The sequence below is a fragment of the Magallana gigas genome, chromosome 10 (assembly GCF_963853765.1).
Source record: "Magallana gigas chromosome 10, xbMagGiga1.1, whole genome shotgun sequence".
Classification (NCBI taxonomy): domain Eukaryota; kingdom Metazoa; phylum Mollusca; class Bivalvia; order Ostreida; family Ostreidae; genus Magallana; species Magallana gigas.
The window spans coordinates 5,309,351-5,328,665 of record NC_088862.1 but is presented as its reverse complement, the minus strand read 5'-3'; the positions used below and the strand labels follow the sequence as shown (position 1 = coordinate 5,328,665).

Sequence of the window (19,315 nt, the reverse complement as noted above, 5' to 3'; positions counted from 1 at the left end):
GTCTTTGGATGGACATTATAATAGAAGTTAAATGGGGGTATTTTTAAAATGTTATAGAAAAAGGTTAGCAATGTAGCACAATATTCTAAGTAAGATGGGGGAAGAGGTGAAATGTTTCAGAGAAACTCAATTATGTTGGCACAATGTAAGTTCTTGATTGGTTGGTACACACAGAATCTCTCTGCTGATTGGTTAAGCGAGCATGAGAGATCATCAATTTCTCCGTTCCAAAGTGCTCTGTTTATGGGAAAGAGAAAGGTCTGATTCTAGCTGGTAATGGAAATGTTATGTCTTTGAATGGCAATAAAAACTGAGAATTGCATAGTTGTAAACTTGTAATAATATACTTAGGAGAAAGAAAAGAGCAAGTTCAGATAAGCCACAGATGTGCATGATGGTAAATCAAGACATGTCCATTAATTCACACAAGCTCAATTTTTTTTTAAGGGAGTTGTATGTGTAAAAAATATATGGGTCATTAGATATAAGGTAAGGAACCACAGAATGAAGAACTACATAGGATGTAAAATTGGAATAAGAGGCATGTTTATTAAGAATTTGTAGAATCCAGTGTCACTAGAGGATGGAAAAGGGGTCACATGGTGGTGTTGGAAGGGGGGGGGGGGTGCAATTTCAAAAGTCATGCTAATGCATACCATTGATGGCTAGACAATTATCTAACAATGATTTTGTAATCAGTTTGTTTTGATAAAAGAACATGTCATGAAGAGCATAGATAGCATTGGTAAACAACATACCTGCGTAAAAGTACATATACATGTACGATAAATGCACTATGCTATATGGTAAGAAATGTCAAAGTACAAGAAGTGTGTCCAATTCAATGCCCTCCTTGATAATAGCTGATAATGAACAAAAATTGTCATAACATGCATGTATGCTGATGTCCTACTCTCAAGCATGTGGACAACAATAGAGTGACTTGCTATCAAAAAGAGGCTGTAAATCATATTGATATCACGAAATATCGCTGGTAGACTGTAATTGATTCTGGAAGAAATAGGCCTCTGTCCAAGTAATACGTACAGGTTAAATAGTCAAGTGGAAGTGTCCATTGTCCTAAGGAATGACAGCAATGTATATTTAAAGTCTGATGTGATGGTAAATAAATACTTAGTAGAACGTAGTAATCTTCATGGGGTGCTAGCATGTACTAAGGGCATTTTAACTTTGAACATGCGTAGAATGATAGATGAATATTGAAGTTACATCATTCTTGAGCAACTTTACCTGTTTACTTTCTTTTTATCAGGAAAAGGAAGCTACAATAAGGGTGTGTGACGCGTTGAGCAAAAAAAAAAAAAAAAAAGTGTGAAACTCAAACACTTGGGTCTTTTGTTGCCCAACAGTTTGTAAATCAACACCAGCTGTCTTTGTTGCATAATACATCATAAGCTCACACAAACATCGAGTCCTGTGTGTGAGATTAAAGACTAAGAACCTGGGGAAACTCCCTATAGGGGCCCCTCTCAGTCTGTACACACTATGTGTAAACAGTAAAGGGGGCACCACGCTCACTTATTGATCTGTTAAAGGTGAAGGTCGCAGCCCAGTTTTATCAGAGACCCGCCAACCCTATACAGTACATACATGTGTGTGCCACGCGATAGAGCCGAGAGTCAGCTCTGAATGAAGTGAGGAGCCCCTTTGTTCACTGAGACTTCAGTTACTGATTTTGTGATAGTGTGTATTGGGGCTTATAATATATACTGTGAGGCAGCAGAAATTCTCTGTTTTTTCTGGAATTGTATACTTTTTTCAGGTAAGTTTATTCGGAGGAATCAAGTTTATTGGTAGTGTGAAAAGCTGCCCCGTCTTTTACTTAGTGTGTCAAACCCACATGGAGTTTTATATTGAGGGGGTATTTTTATGCCAATGACTATTCATGGAAGTATTCATAAAACACTCAGAACTTATAGAAATTCAAATTTGATTTATTGTTGGATTTCAAAACTAGAATATTGGTAGGCAAGTTTCTGAAGTACAGTAGTGTAGATAGCCTCTATGTATATACAGGTAATATAGCTGTTGTAAAACAATAAAAGGAATCAATTGGGAAGTATAATTAGACTAGAGGGCCACATGCACTGGTAATTTATGATGTGTCAATGAAGGCTAACATGGTGCACGACTTTTGTATTCTAGATCAGGCAGTTGTCACCATGCTTATGACTGTCACACATCAGTGAACTTCGTTCTTTAATAAAATCCCTATTTACACTGTAAGTATTGTGTTTCATGGAGTACATGCATTTTGAAATCATGGATATAGCACCTTACTGAATATCTGGGACATCTGCACACATTATCTCTGAAGTTATTTAAAGTCAGATTAATCCTTTGAATTGGGTGAAATCGAATTTGGGATTTGGGATTTTTGCAAGTATTATAAGTTCTAGGAATTTGTCATTGCTCAGAGAGCAATACCCTCTGGTTTAAAGTCACACAAAGAAATAATACGCAATAATACTTTCTAAAATAGAATTTAAAGTGGACAGTAGGAATTGTTTATAGTTCTGTAGATATAAGTATATAACAGTGTTTTAAAGTAAGGAGCTTAGTATTTACACGTAACAATGTTTTTGCAGGTCAAAGCCTGGATTTTGAATTAAACAATGTTGTCCTAGTCATAGGGTAGTTGAACTTCTGCTGTCATGCATGAAATATTGATGGTCATGCAACCCAGTATGTTGAAATTTTTCAATTCTTTCTATTGATCTTCATTAGATGCATCAGCTTGTCAACAAATGAATGAACTTAACAATAAGTGAAAGCATACTGGTACTTAGAAAAGGAGAGAGAGAGAGAGAGAGAGAGAGAGAGAGAGAGAGAGAGAGAGAGAGAGAGAGAGAGAGAGAGAGAGAGAGAGAGAGAGAGAGAGAGAGGGGGGGGGGGAGAGGGAGGGAGGGAGGGAGGAGAGAGAGAGATATGAACAATGGACAAGCTCTCTAAATATTAGTTGAATTAAATGTATTTAATCCACATTGGCTGAGAATTAGCTGAAATTGGAAGCAATGGGTTCATATTCAGCAGGGATTAACCATTTCGTCTTGCATCAAAGTGCAGTAAGTCCTGCTGAGCATATGATGTAGCTCTTGGATTAACTCACTCTGCAGTGATTCTTGGCTAGGTTCACTAAGTATAGATGTGAAACCATGTGAATTCCCATGATGTTTAGTAATTTGGTTTTGATAGGCATAATTAAGTTACAATTATCTCTAGATTGTTAAGGCTCCATGTACCCATTTCTGCTGACTCCGCTCTACATCCATCTCTCTCTCTCTCTCTCTCTCTCTCTCTCTCTCTCTCTCTCTCCCTCTCTCTCCCTCCCTCTCTCTCTCTCCAGAAAGCAACAGGAAATTTGCTTTCTCACTCCCCTCTTCATTCCCCCTTTCCCCGAGAAAAAAGAAATTTAAAGTCTTCTCTTGAACTTGAACTTGCAACACTTGAGCCCAGAGAGTGCCACTGCCCTCAGGAATGACCTCAGTGTATAATTAGTTTTGTTGTATGACCCAGTTTCCCTGTCAAGAATGGTCAGCAGCTGGAATTGTAATCCCCAACCAGTGTCTGGTAAAGACTGGTTTCTCTCACACCAGTGGTTCGTTTCAAAACTGCTATATTTTCTATGTTGATTTGAACATATTTTAATATTTTAGTTCATGCTATTTACTGTGATTTGATATAAATGCTAGATTAAGTTATTCTCTTTTGAGCAGTGGACAGGCATTGCCTACTCTTTTGAGAAGTGGACAGGCAATTAGCCTAGTCATCCACTTGGAAGTGGATGTAGAGGATGCCTGTCCACTTCTCCAAAGAGAATGGGCTGTAATGCCTGTCCACTTCTTAAAAGAGAATACCTTGATTGTGGTATTTAAAAGTACATGTATATAAATTACATGCATGATTAAGCAGTGAATGAATTGATATGTCCATCATATTTCTGTTACATTGACTGTAATTTTGGCCTTTATTGTCCATTACCACTAAGGGTACATTTATTTCCATAAATTGCACTTTTGTTAACCTCTACTTGACCACCATATGTAACACTCCGTTTTTGCCCTTATTTACCTTGTCCATCATTTACACAGTCTATCATTTGCACAGTCCATCATTTGCATAGTCCATCCTCAGTACTGTATTGAACCAGTTTTAGTTCAGCTTGTTTGAGCTGGACGTGAGAATCAATCAACACTTATTGACTGATTCTGGAGAGGTGACATCAAAGAGGGAGTGTTGAGGCTTCAAATGACAGTACCATACCATCTTGTTTAATGAAAGATTAAGACAAAGGATTGTTTGATTATTGCTCTCTGCTCTTGTTGTTCTGATAATTATAATCCTTGTTGGAGGGAATCAAAGGTTCATGTGTTGTGGTGACGGCAAACTGGAGACTTATGAACGTCTTTTTGAACCATCATGCTGACAGCAAACTGGAGACCTATGAACAACTTTATGAACCATTGTGTTAACAGTAAGCGTGAGCCTTTAATTGTGAAGATACTTGTTTGGATACCATTCAGTGGTGTGTGCAGAATTGTTCATGGTGACTGTAAAGTTCATGCATGGTGAATCAGTGTTGGTGTTCATGTCTTACAGCAGTGCATGTTCATGATGTATCGATAGGTTCATGGTTTATAATTGGTTCATTCTGGGTGATATTTGGTAATCAAAGTTTATTTGATAGATGAAAAAATTACTAACGAGCTATAATAGATGTCTTCAACAATGATGAGTTTCACATAGGTGGATTCAATTTATGAGTTAAGTAGACAAATGTTATTACAACATTTATATAAACCACATTCATCAATTTTTACATGAAATTGAAGAAGCTAGCAAGTAGACAAGATAAGATTGAAATAACTATTGATTGGATTTCATCAACAAATGAAGGCTTCAAAGTAAACTGATGGGGGAGTCGGAATTAGTTTCTAAATGAAACAAAAGAAGGTGTAAAAGCTTAATTAGCTTTGTTAGAAAATTCTTTTGAAGACACACAGTCAAACCTTGTTATGTAGAACTTTCTGAGATTTCTGAAAAAACAAAAATGCTTTTTGAGAAATTTTTAGAGAAAATGACGTTTAAAAGATTACATAAACAAACCGGATTTCCAACTCACTTCTACATATAACAAAAGTTCCGCTGTATTAAGATACAATCAAACCTCGTTATCTCAAACTAGATGGGTCTGGTTAAAAACTTTGAGATATCTGAGATATCAAGGGTAAAATATTTAAAGTTTAAGTGTTTGGGACCTAAAAATCACTTCAACATATCCATTGTATTCGAGATATCGGTGTTCAAGATACCGAAGTTCAACTGTATATTCATTATTTATATATCAAAGCGCAATCCGTTGAACCTTAAAATGCTTTAGTTGCACAACTCCATGCAATGTGAAAAGATAAAAAAAAAAAAAAGGAGCTTTCTTTGTTCTTTGTTCTTTTAAGGTGAAAAATTTCTCTTTTTGTTGCTATTCTTATGCATATCAGATGTCCAACTAATTCATTTAAGATGGCAGATTTCATCGGAGACAGCAAAAATTTGCTTTGGTAGTCTTTGAGGTGGCATTTTGAATTTTGTTTTTTGTACACAATGTTTCTGATACACTAGCTGTTAATTGAACATAATATATACACTATCAGAAACATGGTGCATCTATTAATGTTTATGGAGACAGTCAGATGTCTACTTAAAACAAGTCACTTTTAGAACAAAAATAAAAGCTTTTAACACACTTAGTAGCGAGGTCAGGTTGTGCTATAATTACATTAATTTGTATTTCAAAGTTTTGGAGAATTCATTTACGGGCTTGATTTTTTTTTGGAAGTCGGGGAATTGTCCCCAAGTGAGAAGAGTTTGTCAGACTCCACTGAACAATGTGACATTCTGATACGATGATTTCAATTTTATAAGTTCTTTTTTTTGTAAAATGGTTTTTGTCCTAGAGTGAATTGCAGTATTTAATGACATGCCATGGGAATCATACACATCCTGTTTGTTGAAATATATTGGTTTTCATTCTGAATAACCCAGGCGATCTTTTATTACAGTTGTTATAGGTTAATCAATGATTGCGATGCCAAATCATTTGTGTAAAACAGTTTGTTCTCTTGGACAATTTAAAGTAAACCATTTGGGGCCAACCCATTGAGTTAATATGGATCGTGATGATGTTAAGTATTCAATAATTCACATGAAATGTGTTAAATATTTGGATTTTTCTGAAAAATTCCAGATCTATACTGCACAAATCAATGTCAGAATCCAAGCTTGCAAATAATACTTTTACAGGATTTAACCACAACTGAGAATATCAAATTAAAAAACAAAAAAAATTGAAGTTCTTTTATTCTGAGTTGTTTTATTATTTGATACAAATCTAAGAGAACCTTGTAAATGAAAGTCATGATTAGCATTTCACTTTTATTATGTCACATGTAGATTAACACAAAATCTTAATAAATGCAATTAAAGTGTGTATATTTATGAAGATTTTGTATTAATTTAAATATGACATAAGCGAGAGACTTATATTACCTTAATGATAACAAATCTATTTATAATTATAGTGTTTTAATTATGATAGAATATGAATATTCATGGTTTTTTCTCTCTTTCTTTTAGGTAAGTTCATCAAGTCTTCTGCCTATACTTAGTTAATGGTGTACATGTTGGTGGGTGCAATGTGAAATTCGGAATTGGTTTTGGTGCGCAGAGATCAGCCATAAAGCCAGAGCCTCACTTGTTTCCATTGTATAGAAGAATCATACAAAGTGTTCACTCAAAAAAAAAAGAAACGAGTTCAAAGAGAGGGATTTAATTGAGAACCATTTTTTCTGTGCACCTATACTTTTTATTCTGTGGAGAAATATTCAGTGATCAAGGATTTTGGAGATTATTGATTAAGTTTGGAAGGATATAGTATTGTTAAGGGGGATTTTATATTTATGTCATAAATTGACACCTGGCACCATGACAAAGGTAATATATCCTAATTATTGAGCCGCTGCACTTAAAACATCTAATTTGTATCATCCAAAGAAACCGTCAAAGTTCCAGTTGGGGTATAACTGTATTTTTTTTTGCAACATCATCTTCTTTTATCATATCTCTAAAAAATTTAGTTTTGCTTTTTCATTGGTGGGTTGAGAGTCATTTATACATGTATTAGAACATTTTAACAAGACCTTGGACTTTTGATTGGACATACCTATCTATTTCTTGCGTCAAAACAAGTTAAAAATGATTCGGTTTCAAGCAAAATATGCATGGATTGCGTAGTCTTAGCTCAAAAGCCAGACAAATCTTGTTGATTTCAAAGAGCCATGGCTGAGTGGCCAGCAATGAAATAGACAGGCCTATGTCACATTGCTGTTTGACACAACTACCCAAAGTCCAAGCTCTTGATAAAATGGTTCAAAATGTGTGTAAAATTGAGAAATGCTAAACAGTCTCTAGCAGTAGCTAGCTAGCTCAGTAAGTACGCATAATTGAGTCTGAGACATAGCGGTTCGTGTCTGACGATGACATTGGAAGGACAATTAGTTCAACATAACAATATTGCATCAACATAATTTAATTATTATGTGCACTTTTAAACATAATTTACTTTTTATTAACAATTGATCACCATATTTTGTTGAAAATGTAAATTTGATGAACAAAAGATACACTAAATGAGTTTGCAGACTTTTGAGATTTATTTTAAATATGAACATTTCTGTGTGGCTCCGCGACAAGATAGTTCGATCTTTGAGCAGTTGTTCAATGTGTACCTTTCAATGTGTACCTGCATGCACAATAGATTTACTTGTAGTTTGTAATCCAAATCAGTTGGAAAGTATTGAGGATCTATGATTATAATAATATGATAAAAGTTTTATTTCCAATTTTGGGCCCTGGGGGCATACACGATTACAATTATTAAAGAGAAATTTGTTAAAGAGAGATTGTTCATACAAAATAGACCATTCACATACATAAACATGTAACAGTCAGGCAAATGTACATCAGTATGTCATAACATATTAACAATATACATACATATCAAGTCTATTATCTATAGAATGTACTGGTCCATAGCTGATTGACATGGTTGTAATTATTGTGCATGATCAGCCCATAAACTCCATAGATCCATACAGGTACAGGGGACCCGATGACAGATGTTCCGATTTATATGGTGCCAACAGCTTGTGCACCTTTGTTGGGTACACGATTTCAGCCTCTGCTTGTTGAAAACTATATTGGTAATCCAACACAGTCTGAATTAAGTTTGAACTTTGAGTTTTGTATTTCCAGTTTAATTAATACGCCCAGAAATTTTCTAGCTAATTCTGGGATTCCTGTTGTGTTAAAGGTATGGGTATGGGTGTCTATGCAGCGTAATATTATTATATTTATTAACAGACCCCTTGTTAATATCCGAATTTAGTCGACTAACTATGAATAATTGTTTAGTTATGAACACTGCATACGTTAAAGACGTAAACTAAAAATTATGAGATTTGCAAGCAACCTTTTCATTGTCTTCATTTTACATACAGAAGATTTTCTTCTAATAATAAATACAAGGAATTTTTTATAGATCAATTTAATTTGTGTAGGCCATATAGCCACATTTGAAATAATATATTTACTTTAATTCAGTCCATTTAAAATCAGAACCAGTATAAATCACTAACAGAGCCCCACTTTATATGATTTAGATAGAGATTTCGAGCTTTAAGTGGTCAGTTTGATTTTAATCGGAAAATGAATCTAAGAGTTTATTCGGCCCTTTATGGCTAGTTTAGATCATTGGAGCAAACAAATAGGAAGGAGATCACTAAACAGGGTCAACAGTGACCAAGTATTGTTCAGTGTTATTTACTTACACTATAACCTTCTGAACAATGGTCTGATCATAATGCAGGCCCCTGGTCAGTTGCCTTGTTGAACAGGTCACATTAACATAGCCCCAGGAAGTAGCTGACCTCTGACCTAGATTGATGGACTTATGTATAGATGTTTGAAGTGCTCTGATCTGACCTCTAAGTAGGCAGACATATTGATGATTATATGTCAACTCAATGAATTCTTAAAAAACTGTTTGAATTAGCATCAAGACAGGACTTAAGATTTCAAGGTTTGTAGTATGTTTGTTTGAATTTGTAGTCCTTTCAGTTGTACATGTTCTGCTTTTTGCAAATGGGAAAGGGAAGGGGGTTGAACTTGCTTTTAAAATTAGGGATTCATATTGCTGTTAAATGCAACTGTAGTCATAGGAAACTGGCATTGAACACTTCAATGGGAGGGATATTCTTGGTAGACTATTTACCTGCACACCTTTACTTATATACCTTGATAACACCTGTGAAGGTAACAAAGCACCATAGATAAATGACAAGGGAAGAGGTAGTGGCAGTGAAGGCAATGACTCCTACCGTGACAATGGTTTGTATATCTCAGATCTTCTATCTTATCAGTAGGCTATATTGACAAGCCTTTCTATTACAAGGTCCTTAATCTATCGACACTTCATCAAAATTCAAAGCCAAGTAGCTTGTGGTGCGGATTGTTATGTCATCTGTGCCATTTCAAAAACAGAACAAAAACTGAAAAAAATTCAATGACATCTTAACCTAAAATAGATTTTGAACAGTTTAATGCTGGAATTGCACAGCAGGTCTTTCTTTATCGAAGCCAAATAAAATATTTCAAAAAACTTTTAGAGAGTAGGCATTTTAGCAAGTGTTCATTCATATTCTGTCTGTCTATCTTTCTCTCTCTCTCTCTCTCTCTCTCTCTCATCATTTGTACAGTCACGTCAAGCCTGTGTACTTGTATATTGTTATAGCTGTCCTCCACTGATTCAGGGAGAAGAGTTTTTGCGACAAACACCAGTAATTGTAAGGTGAGGGCCACTTTCCACCGATTCATAAGCACTTTAATAGTACCAAATCATTCTGGCTTTGAGAATACTCACCCTTTCACTTCACCCACCAACCCCACTCTTTGTCACTATATGGCAATTGCACTTCAGTACAAATCTGATGCATGTGATAAGTAAGACGTGTTCACCCAAGATAAGTAAAAGACGCGATCACCAGTGGGTATCAGACGATGCAACAGATACTGCTAAAGGTGACTAAAATTAAAAATTAGTTACTCGACTCGATTTGATTTTATGCATCAACACAACTAATGGGCAAAGAAAGATAACTCTGACTGAGGTAGAAGAGAAGAACAGGTGCTTGTCAAATTTTAGGAGTTTAGTGTGAGGAGGTTATCAGATTGTTGTAACATAGCCAGGGTTGTACCAACATCTCATGTTGCGTGCCATTACAACATGATGAAATCACATGGTGTTTAAGAGCTTTCAGATTTATTGGCAAGATGAGAAGCCAAAATGTTGTAGAACCTTCATCAAATTCTGTGTGCAGCTGCATAAAAAAGTTTCGCCTTGGTTGAAATAAAGCAGGAAGAGCGGTAATAAAAATTAGAATGATTTTTTCAGCTTGATTTATTTTTGAATTAGATTTGAAAATTGCTCCGTGGCACTGAAGATAACAATAGGTATTTATTTGGTATAATATACCAAATAAATAACTACTGGTAAATTATATATATGTACATACATACATCTCTTTGATATTGCGTCGTTCACAATGGGAACATGATTGCTTTTATGGCCATTTATGATGAGAGTGACAGGGAAACATGACAAGTCGCAACGGAAATCGATTGGCCCCTCCACTTTAAATGCAGTTCGGATGTTAGGAACATCCCCCCAAGAGATGAGAATTGTAACTATCGACTCTGAGATTGTACGACGGGGAACTGCTGTGATCTGCGTCTGGTCCCCGAGGTCTTTCAGAAACGGGACATTATTGGTGTTACAGTAAAAATATCTGCATGTAGCAGTTATGTGATATTTTTATATAAAGAGACTACATTCATCGATTGCCAGTATTACCGGCAATAGAGAAAAAGTTTTTGTTCGTGATTACCTCTTGAAAAAGAGCACTTATTAAAAGACTTTACTTACATCATATTTATATTGACATCATTCGTTAGATTCAAAGATGTATTTCCTCAGTTGATTCTAATGGAGAGATTCATGATTCCTTAGAGTAATAATGTGGGTAAGGAGATATGTTTTTACAATGAGGTGATAGTGGATTGAAGTGGATTGACACAGGAGGGCTCTTTCAGAATAGACTTCATGATGAAGCAAGAGGTTCTGATGTTAATTATAGACTAATTGGTGATGGCATTCAGCGATAGCTATTTTAAGAATGTGTAATTATGTGTATGCATGAGCTTTTCTCGCCTTGCGTACATTATAACCATTCGCTTCTTTTGAGAAACCTCCCGCCACTGATTGACTGATATTTGGTTACCGATGGGGATGTTGAGGAACCGGAATAATGCTGCACCTCTGTTGTGTGTTAATTACAGTCTCGACTGGAAATTTTAGTAATCCAGCGAAGAAGAGGGGAACTAAACAGTAGTTAAATGACCGACAACAATTTGGGTTGATTGAGTCATCGTAACTTTTTTTTTCCTCCTGAAGATCAATGGCCAAGAGGGCACTAGACAGAAGGATGACTACTGGCCGAGTTAGGAAAACAAAATAATTTTAACGCCTTTATTTCGGATTGGATAAGGAACACATTCTTTCAATTGCAAGAGAACCTTGCGGAGAGCAGGGGAGATTTTTTTACCCGGTGCATTAGATATGATTGTTGTGGCAGTAAGGCTACGATGAAGTGTTATCATGAACCTCTGGAAGAATCAGAAAGAGGTGTTTGTCAAGGGTCTGCACTGATTACAACAACAATGGCCTAACTAATGTCCTGAAAGTGGTGTCGAGACTGTCAGCTAGTACCATTTTAAAGGCGTAAAAAACTCCTGCAGGCCAAGAGCTCTCTGACCAAAAAAAAAAAAAGGAAACTGCTGGATTATTTCACTTTAGCTCTAATTCACAAGGAAGGGGATTTGTTGTTGTGTGTTTCAGCCTTCAGAATGGAATAAAAGTGTGAAAAAGGAATTCTTTTGGATTTATTGTGTATTTTTCTCCGACAAAATGTCTAGTCTGTATGTGCAGTGTTTGAAATCGAGGGTTGAAAAAGCATGGAAAGAGGAAATGGCAAACAATCATAAGAAAGTGGATCACCTGCACACAGAGAAGAGGGACCACGTCCCCGTTCATCATCACCACAGAAAAAGGGCATGTCATCATGCTGACCATGTACAGGTAAATGGTAGCGATACTAAATCAGTGTCCTTTGTTTTATACAGTTTTGATGATTTTACTCTTGTGTACTAGCTATCAAGCCGATCTCTCTTATCTTTGAGATATGAGAATCAAGCCTGTTGAGTCTAGATGCTTTGAGAAACCTAGCAGGATGGTGTTTTGGTACATGTGTGAAGTCTAAATCAGTCTGCCTCTTGATGCTGAGATTTTCGATGAAACTTTTTTTTGGGGAAAAGGTGCAGGAATCAGCAACATGCTCAGAATGCTAATCCAAACATTTATCGGCCCTAAATCTTTGAGGCAATGTGTGAAGTTGGCATTCTTACAGAGCTTTGGAAGATATAGAAATTGTGTTTGACGTAATATAAACATTTGGTTCTGTTGACGAGGAAATCGTCACGGTTTGGCAGCACACTCTCTCGCACACATTACACACAGACTGCTCTGACTTTGTGTGTGCCCGAGTCTCCTTGCCAAAATTCTTGAAGCTTTTACAGACTACCAACATGGCTCGATCACTGCTGGATCAGAGCGTCCTCCCTTTTTATCTGTTATCTAGCTGTCGCAATCTGGAGCTCTATTGTTGCATTTTTGTATTCTTCATGGTACTACATTGTACATGTACCGGTATATGTATCTCATAGTGTGATGTAAAATGGTCTTAAAACATAAGCTATTCCTCTCTTGATTCTGATAATGAGTTCTCTCTCTCTCTCTCTCTCTCTCTCTCTCTCTCTCTCTCTCACCTGTTTTATATTAATACATGAAAATTATGTTTACATCAACCTTGACACATAATATTGTTTCAATCCAAACAAATGGATGACGTGCTAGTGTTTATGTTATGATAATAATTGACCACTACAATAAAACAATCCCCTTCCTGATATTTTAGAACATTGTCCTTATTTTATCCCTTCAATGCCATTCTCCAAAACAACCAACACCGTCCATTATTTACAAAACACCACTCTACCTCTTTCCTTGCCCTTTGTAGCAGGCAGGAAAAGCCGATTTTCTATCTTTTCTATTTTCTTTAGAGAAGCTAGTGGTTATTATTATAAGTGGTATGGGACATCTATCGATATCTATGTAGATAGAAGTACATTATAATCAAAATACTTTTACCGGTTTAGAATTTTCAAATTTAACAATATTTGACCATGAAAGGTATAATTAAAATTTCTTAAGAATGGGAAAAATTTTAAATGGCCCAGTGGGATTCGAACTCATGACTTACAGTTTTGTAGCTAATGTTCAAACCCATTGAGCTACGCTGTAACAAATGTTGGGGTGAACAGTTTTATAAAATCATTCTTGATTTTATTCTTTATTTCGATTAAGGAAGCGCATCACAAAATGGAGGTCTCCCATACCGCCTAAAAAATTATATGTATATATATATATATATACCTCCCTGTGCACTTCTCCAAAAAAAAAGGTGCATTTCATTTCAATGCATGAGCACAATTAATTGTCACAGTGGTTTTGAATTTGAAAGAATCTCTTTATGTAAGAGGTCTCAGGATTGTAATTAGTTGATATGGTTTACAGTACATTTCTCAGTAAGAGTACAAATAAATAAAAGAGAGGTGATTTTACCACCTCCTATAATGGAATTGACATGTTAATTCTGCAGAAGACAATTAGTCAACTGTGTGGATCACATGTGATGATAAACAACAGGCTGCAGTTAATGGATTTCTAGGAAACCTGGAAGTAGGACAAATACATGGTCATTAATGTGGTGGAAACTTCTGAATCAAGAGATCATTGACACAAGGTGTATTGGATTCAGCTACCATGAGGGACAGTGCTAATGAAATAAAAGGGATTTATCGAACAGGCGGTGTATCGATATTCTTGTTTGGAATGTAACTAAATAATAAGAAAGACAGCTTATGGAGAGAGTATATGGGGGATTATTGACATTGGGGTCAGTGACCATTTTATCTCAGGTGTTTGACCCACTCCAGAAAGTAAGGATGCCATTCTGTGCTCTCTTTTGGATTCTATCCAATTTCACCTTCATCGTCAACAAACAATAGAGAGAACTCCCAACAGCCTAGAATTATAGGCGATGATGCAATGTGCCATGTTCTCTCTTTACCTCTGATGACCTCCCCTGGATTTTGACCAATCGTATTGCAGGAAGGTGATTTGTACACAACAAAACAGAGTTTGGGTTATTTATCACCATATCTATATAACAGGGGGTAAACGCAGTGACTTTCCTTTGAAGGAACAGGGTCAGAGTTTTGTACATATCTGGGAGTTTAGAGGACAATTTTTCTGCTATTGCTAGCTATGCTGTTACGGCAGCTTTTTACAAAGTGTATCGAGTGTCATTCGCAAAAGGACCAGGCCGAAAGGGGGGCGAAGGCCAGCTCCACCCAAAGGCCACATGGAAGACGGGGGACCAGGGGAGGGGTCCAGAGGAAAGTAAGATGTTATATTGACTGGCTCAATTCATGGGGAGAAATGATGGTTAAAGTTGGTTTTTAGAATGTTAAACAATGAATATAAAAGAATGTTAAATTTGCTTTTATCTTATCATTTCTTGGCTAACTTGTTAATTTAAAATATGCTAAGGATTAGGAAAAACATGTACATGCAGTATTTCTACAGTTTTGAAATATTTTGAGGATTAAAAAACACCATGTTTTCTTTGATAATATGTACAATTAGGTCTTTATTTTGAAATGAACCTTTAGTTGTACTTTCATGTATACAGGGTATACTTGGCAAAATCCTTTTGTCTTACCTATCTTTGAAGTCAGAATTTTTTACTAATGAACACAATATAATATGCACAGTTATATGATTTTGATTCCTTGTAGTGATATATTTTCAGTTTTTATGAGTTTTAAATTTTACACCTGTAGTCCGACATGTTCTGATCACTTTAAAAAAATAAACTTTAAGTATATAAAGCCCACAGACTGTTGACAGGTGAGGAGTTAAGACAGTTATATATACTTGGAGGCCATAATGTCAGCCACATTATCAATAAATTCATTTCAAAATTTTATGGATGTTCAAGATTCCCTGTATAGAGAGTGCATTTCCTATAACGGAAATAGATCTGCACACTTTGATTTATTTTACCCTGAAATAGCATCTTTAAGTGCATAATGTACTTTAATGTTATAAATATGCACAAATATTTGCATTGAAACTATTTATAATTGTAAGTTGAACCTATCAATTGCAATTGTGGTAAAGGCATATACACAAATATTTGCATTGAAGCTTTAAAAATTCTTTAATGATTGTAAGTTAAAAATTATTCATGCTCGACTTGCTATAAATAGATTTAAATTTTACCTCAGTTTTTTGATTTTAGGAAAAATTTCTCTCTCATTCTTCAATTTTAAGTTTCACCATTTTTTTTTTTCGTACATATTGAGTCACATTCACCTGTGTACATGTATGTTGATTCACAGTCAGTATCATGAAAGCTGACTTTGATGATTTGATTGACACTAACACTAATCACCTCAGCATACAGTATTTGTAATTCTTCCTTACAGTATATGATTCGATATCAACAAAGCTTACTTTTTTAAACATGAACAAACTTTGAAGGCAATGGATCACACTGAGTTACTTATTTAGCTCAATAAAAAAATATTTGATTTTGAGTCAATGTACCAATAAGAAAAAAGAACATGTTCTGATATTTTGAGTTTTGATTTGACATATATATATTGATCGATCCAAACTATTGACTGGGATGATGTTTCACCACATGCTGTTGATGCGTCACAGGCTTATACGCGGCCAACGTTCGTTGTGTCAGCAACATGACGGCAAAACAATTTTAAAACCTCTACATCAGCCATATTGTTCCCACCCCCTTTATGCTGTAAAACTAAGATTGCACTGTGTATAGATGATTTATTTTACATTTGTGAAAGTCAATTTTAGTCATCGTCGCAAACCACGGTTTTGAGTCCACAAGTTTCCTCAAATGTAAAGGGAGATTTCATTGGATAAGATAAAGGTCAAAGAGTTTTTGCATATATAATTAAAAGCACACTGTTTTTTTCTTGGTGACCCACGGGTGATGATGGAGAGAATCGATGTGAATCACACGTGGGTCACCGACGATGATTTTAGTGGATTTTTAAATTTTTAAGATGTTCGCGATGATGTAATTTTGTGTAATTACTTTTATACTTTTAAAATCAAGATTATGTATTTTGATATATTGGAGATGTTATTTTGTGGGTGATAGTTGGATACCCATGAAATCCTCAGATATTGAGCAACCTCGAATTCAAATAATTCCACAGTAATATGGTAAATTGGAGGTTCAAACAGGTATTTTCAGGTTGATGGTCTCAGAAATAGTAAGTGTACATTTTGTAGAAGAGAGTGTATTGGGTGCTGTTATGAAATCCTGGCAGAACAATGTAAGATCTCGGGGGAACAATTGTATCCAGAGGGGAACGTCCTGTAGGAATCACTTGGTCTGTCTGACTGTCAGTGCTACCAGCGTTTCCTGATCTGAGGCAAAAAAAAAACTCATTTAGCTTGGAAACTTTCACTCTATAACATTAAATTTTTCAAAAAAGAAAAAAACAGGTTCCATATTATTATACAATGATATTGATATATTTCTTTTAAAACATATTGTAAATACATAAACTGCCATTATTTTGATTGTTAAATTGATTTTCTTCATAATTTCCCTAATTATTTTTGTGATGCCTGCAATGTCATCTTCTATTTATAACAAAATTGATTTCTGATGTATGAATTTAAAATAAGGGTTAAAGTTTGTCAAGTTGGACACATGAATAAAGACACAAAATAACACAGATGATAAATATTTGGGGATATGAATAAATAAAAAGAAATGACCCTGAAAAGATGACTACATGTTTATCTCCAAAAATGAATTAAACGAAAGGTAATAGGATATAATTTAGTCATTGCAAGCATTCCAACATGTATATACAATATTTATTTGTCTATAGAATCTTGGAATTACATGTTATTATACTTGCCAATATTAAATGAATAAAATGAAAAGTAAAAAGTGTTAATTTACCAATTAAATCATTGCAAATTAGTCGGAGCAGTGTAAATATTGTAAATGTAGTCATTGCCCGTATCATGTCAGTAATGTATTCACATTTGCCTTCAGGACCTTGGAAACTTCGCCATGCCGCTGTTGGAACAGGGCGTCAATGATGCCACGAATTGTAACGACCATCCAGAGGGTGACTATCGACCCCGCGCTGGCTCTACTGGATTCAGGGGGCTGTTCAACAAAAACAAACAACGCAAACAGTCAGGTGATGACATGAAACACTCCCCCTCCACATCCGCCAAAGTGAAAAGTTTCTTTGCAGAAACTTTCCGACCAAGATCAAAATCAGACCTTTCCGGGGTGAAAAAGCCCGGTAAACGACATCACAGTGCCAAAATGGATCAGTCTATGGACGAGAGTCATTTACGAGATTCTATTTCACCCGGGAAAATGGAACAGTGTAGTCCGCCCGGGGGAGGGTTACCCCCAGGGGTTCCCAACCCTAAGGGGGATCACATGTCCCCGATGGGTCAATTGTTGGGAGGTCAGTTGGATGACCATAACAAAAACAGGCATTCCTCAGGGCAGGTCGAGTTCATGGACAGGTTTAGAACGCGGTCTAATTCAGATTCTAGGGCCAAACCTCCAAAATGGAAACTTACTCAACAGGTAAGAGATATATATATATATACGTTAACTATGTAAAATCAGAAAATTGAAAGGTTATTAATAAAAGTGAACTCATTAAAGGGAATACAAAGATTATTATGCAAAGAATACAAAGATTATTAACAAAAATATAAAGGGTACTAAAATGATGGGAATTCAGGAAATTTAAAGGTTTAAAATATAAATACATTAGGAATAGAAAATTTTGTGAAACCCCAACCCACCTTTTTCATTGAAAAGGAGTCAACAAACACCTTGATAAGCAAAAATATTTTTAACATGAGATCTCTGATTTTTTACTTGCTCTCTGTATTTTGATTAGTATATTAGAGATAAAAAGATAGTTGTTCAATCCCAAACCACAATTAAATGTCTTCCAATCAATTTATTAAGAAAATTTTACAGTAGTATTTTGTAGAGGACATCTATTTATTGTTACATTGTACAAATCCTTGGCCTGTTTTGTGAAAATCTGTCATCACAAACAAGTTTGACATTTTTTTCAATTTCTGTATGAAAGTGATTTAATTGATTTTATATCCAAAACCATTTTCCTTGATTTTGAAACTTGATTTCACATGGAATTTTTCAAGACACAGGCACCTTACCTTAAAAATTTTCTTTTGAAATGAATTATGCATCGGTTTTATCATGAGAACAAAATATAAATCCAGGTATCTGATGGTTATTTATGTTTATTTCGTTTCAGAGAAGCATAAGTCCTACTCAAGAACGTACCTGTAAGTATATCTATTTATTGTTTATGTAAAACGAAAGTTGGGAAATCCCTATGTCTAAATATACACCAAAGCACCCATCAGCGGATGCTGATGCATTATGGGCGCAGGAAGTTTGGGTTCAGTGCATGCGACCTTTTTGTGTCAAAGTGGATAGGCGGTTGAATGTTTTTTCCGCCAAGATTCATTGATTAGTGAGGGAAGCTTCATAAACTTTGCATCCTGGGCGGTGAGATATCTTCTAAGCGGAGAGAGGGGATGGAGGTGAGGTCGAGTCGGCGTCTATCGTCTGGAAGCGGCGGTTGTCCAGTGTCGTCAGGTACAGGGTTCCATCGTCCATGTTTGATTATTGATTGGTATTTATGGTTGTAATTTATAAACATTGCGGTATGATATTGTCTCTACCATCCCATTTTGTTTTCTCACGCAATGTCGGCGAGCTGTTTCAGAAAGTGTAAATGACAGCTTCCATTATGACATTCAACATTGGAATTGCTTTCTGTAAGTCTGTTTGGCCCATTATGAAACATTATAGATAAGAACGAATATGACGAAAGAAGTTATTATGTTACTATAAAGAAAGAATGGTCTTGATTTAGA

The 19,315-nt window shown here is 35.5% G+C and overlaps 1 protein-coding gene and 1 long non-coding RNA gene across 19 annotated transcripts in view; one reads left to right on the top strand and one right to left on the bottom strand.

The window, feature by feature from the left end:
- The window catches only part of LOC105348277 (5'-AMP-activated protein kinase subunit gamma-1), a 101,261-nt gene that overhangs the window by 60,288 nt on the left and 21,658 nt on the right, over positions 1–19,315 (top strand). For 9 of the 18 annotated variants that reach the window (XM_034454882.2, XM_034454881.2, XM_034454875.2 and 6 more), the window contains 2 exons: positions 17,424–17,978; positions 18,688–18,718. In XM_034454882.2, coding sequence (XP_034310773.1) covers positions 17,424–17,978; positions 18,688–18,718 — 586 coding nt within the window. Of the gene's footprint in view, positions 1–1,459; positions 1,784–6,984; positions 7,009–9,865; positions 9,923–11,703; positions 12,269–14,530; positions 14,711–16,593; positions 16,624–17,423; positions 17,979–18,687; positions 18,719–19,315 lie in introns of those variants that run through there. The other 9 variants (XM_066073494.1, XM_034454871.2, XM_066073495.1 and 6 more) reach the window with 6 other exon arrangements.
- LOC117684105 (uncharacterized) lies at positions 16,592–17,462 on the bottom strand. Its single transcript, XR_004597966.2, has 2 exons — positions 17,328–17,462; positions 16,592–16,780 (listed from the first exon to the last, which is right to left on the bottom strand). It is a non-coding gene; the product is annotated as an uncharacterized lncRNA (long non-coding RNA).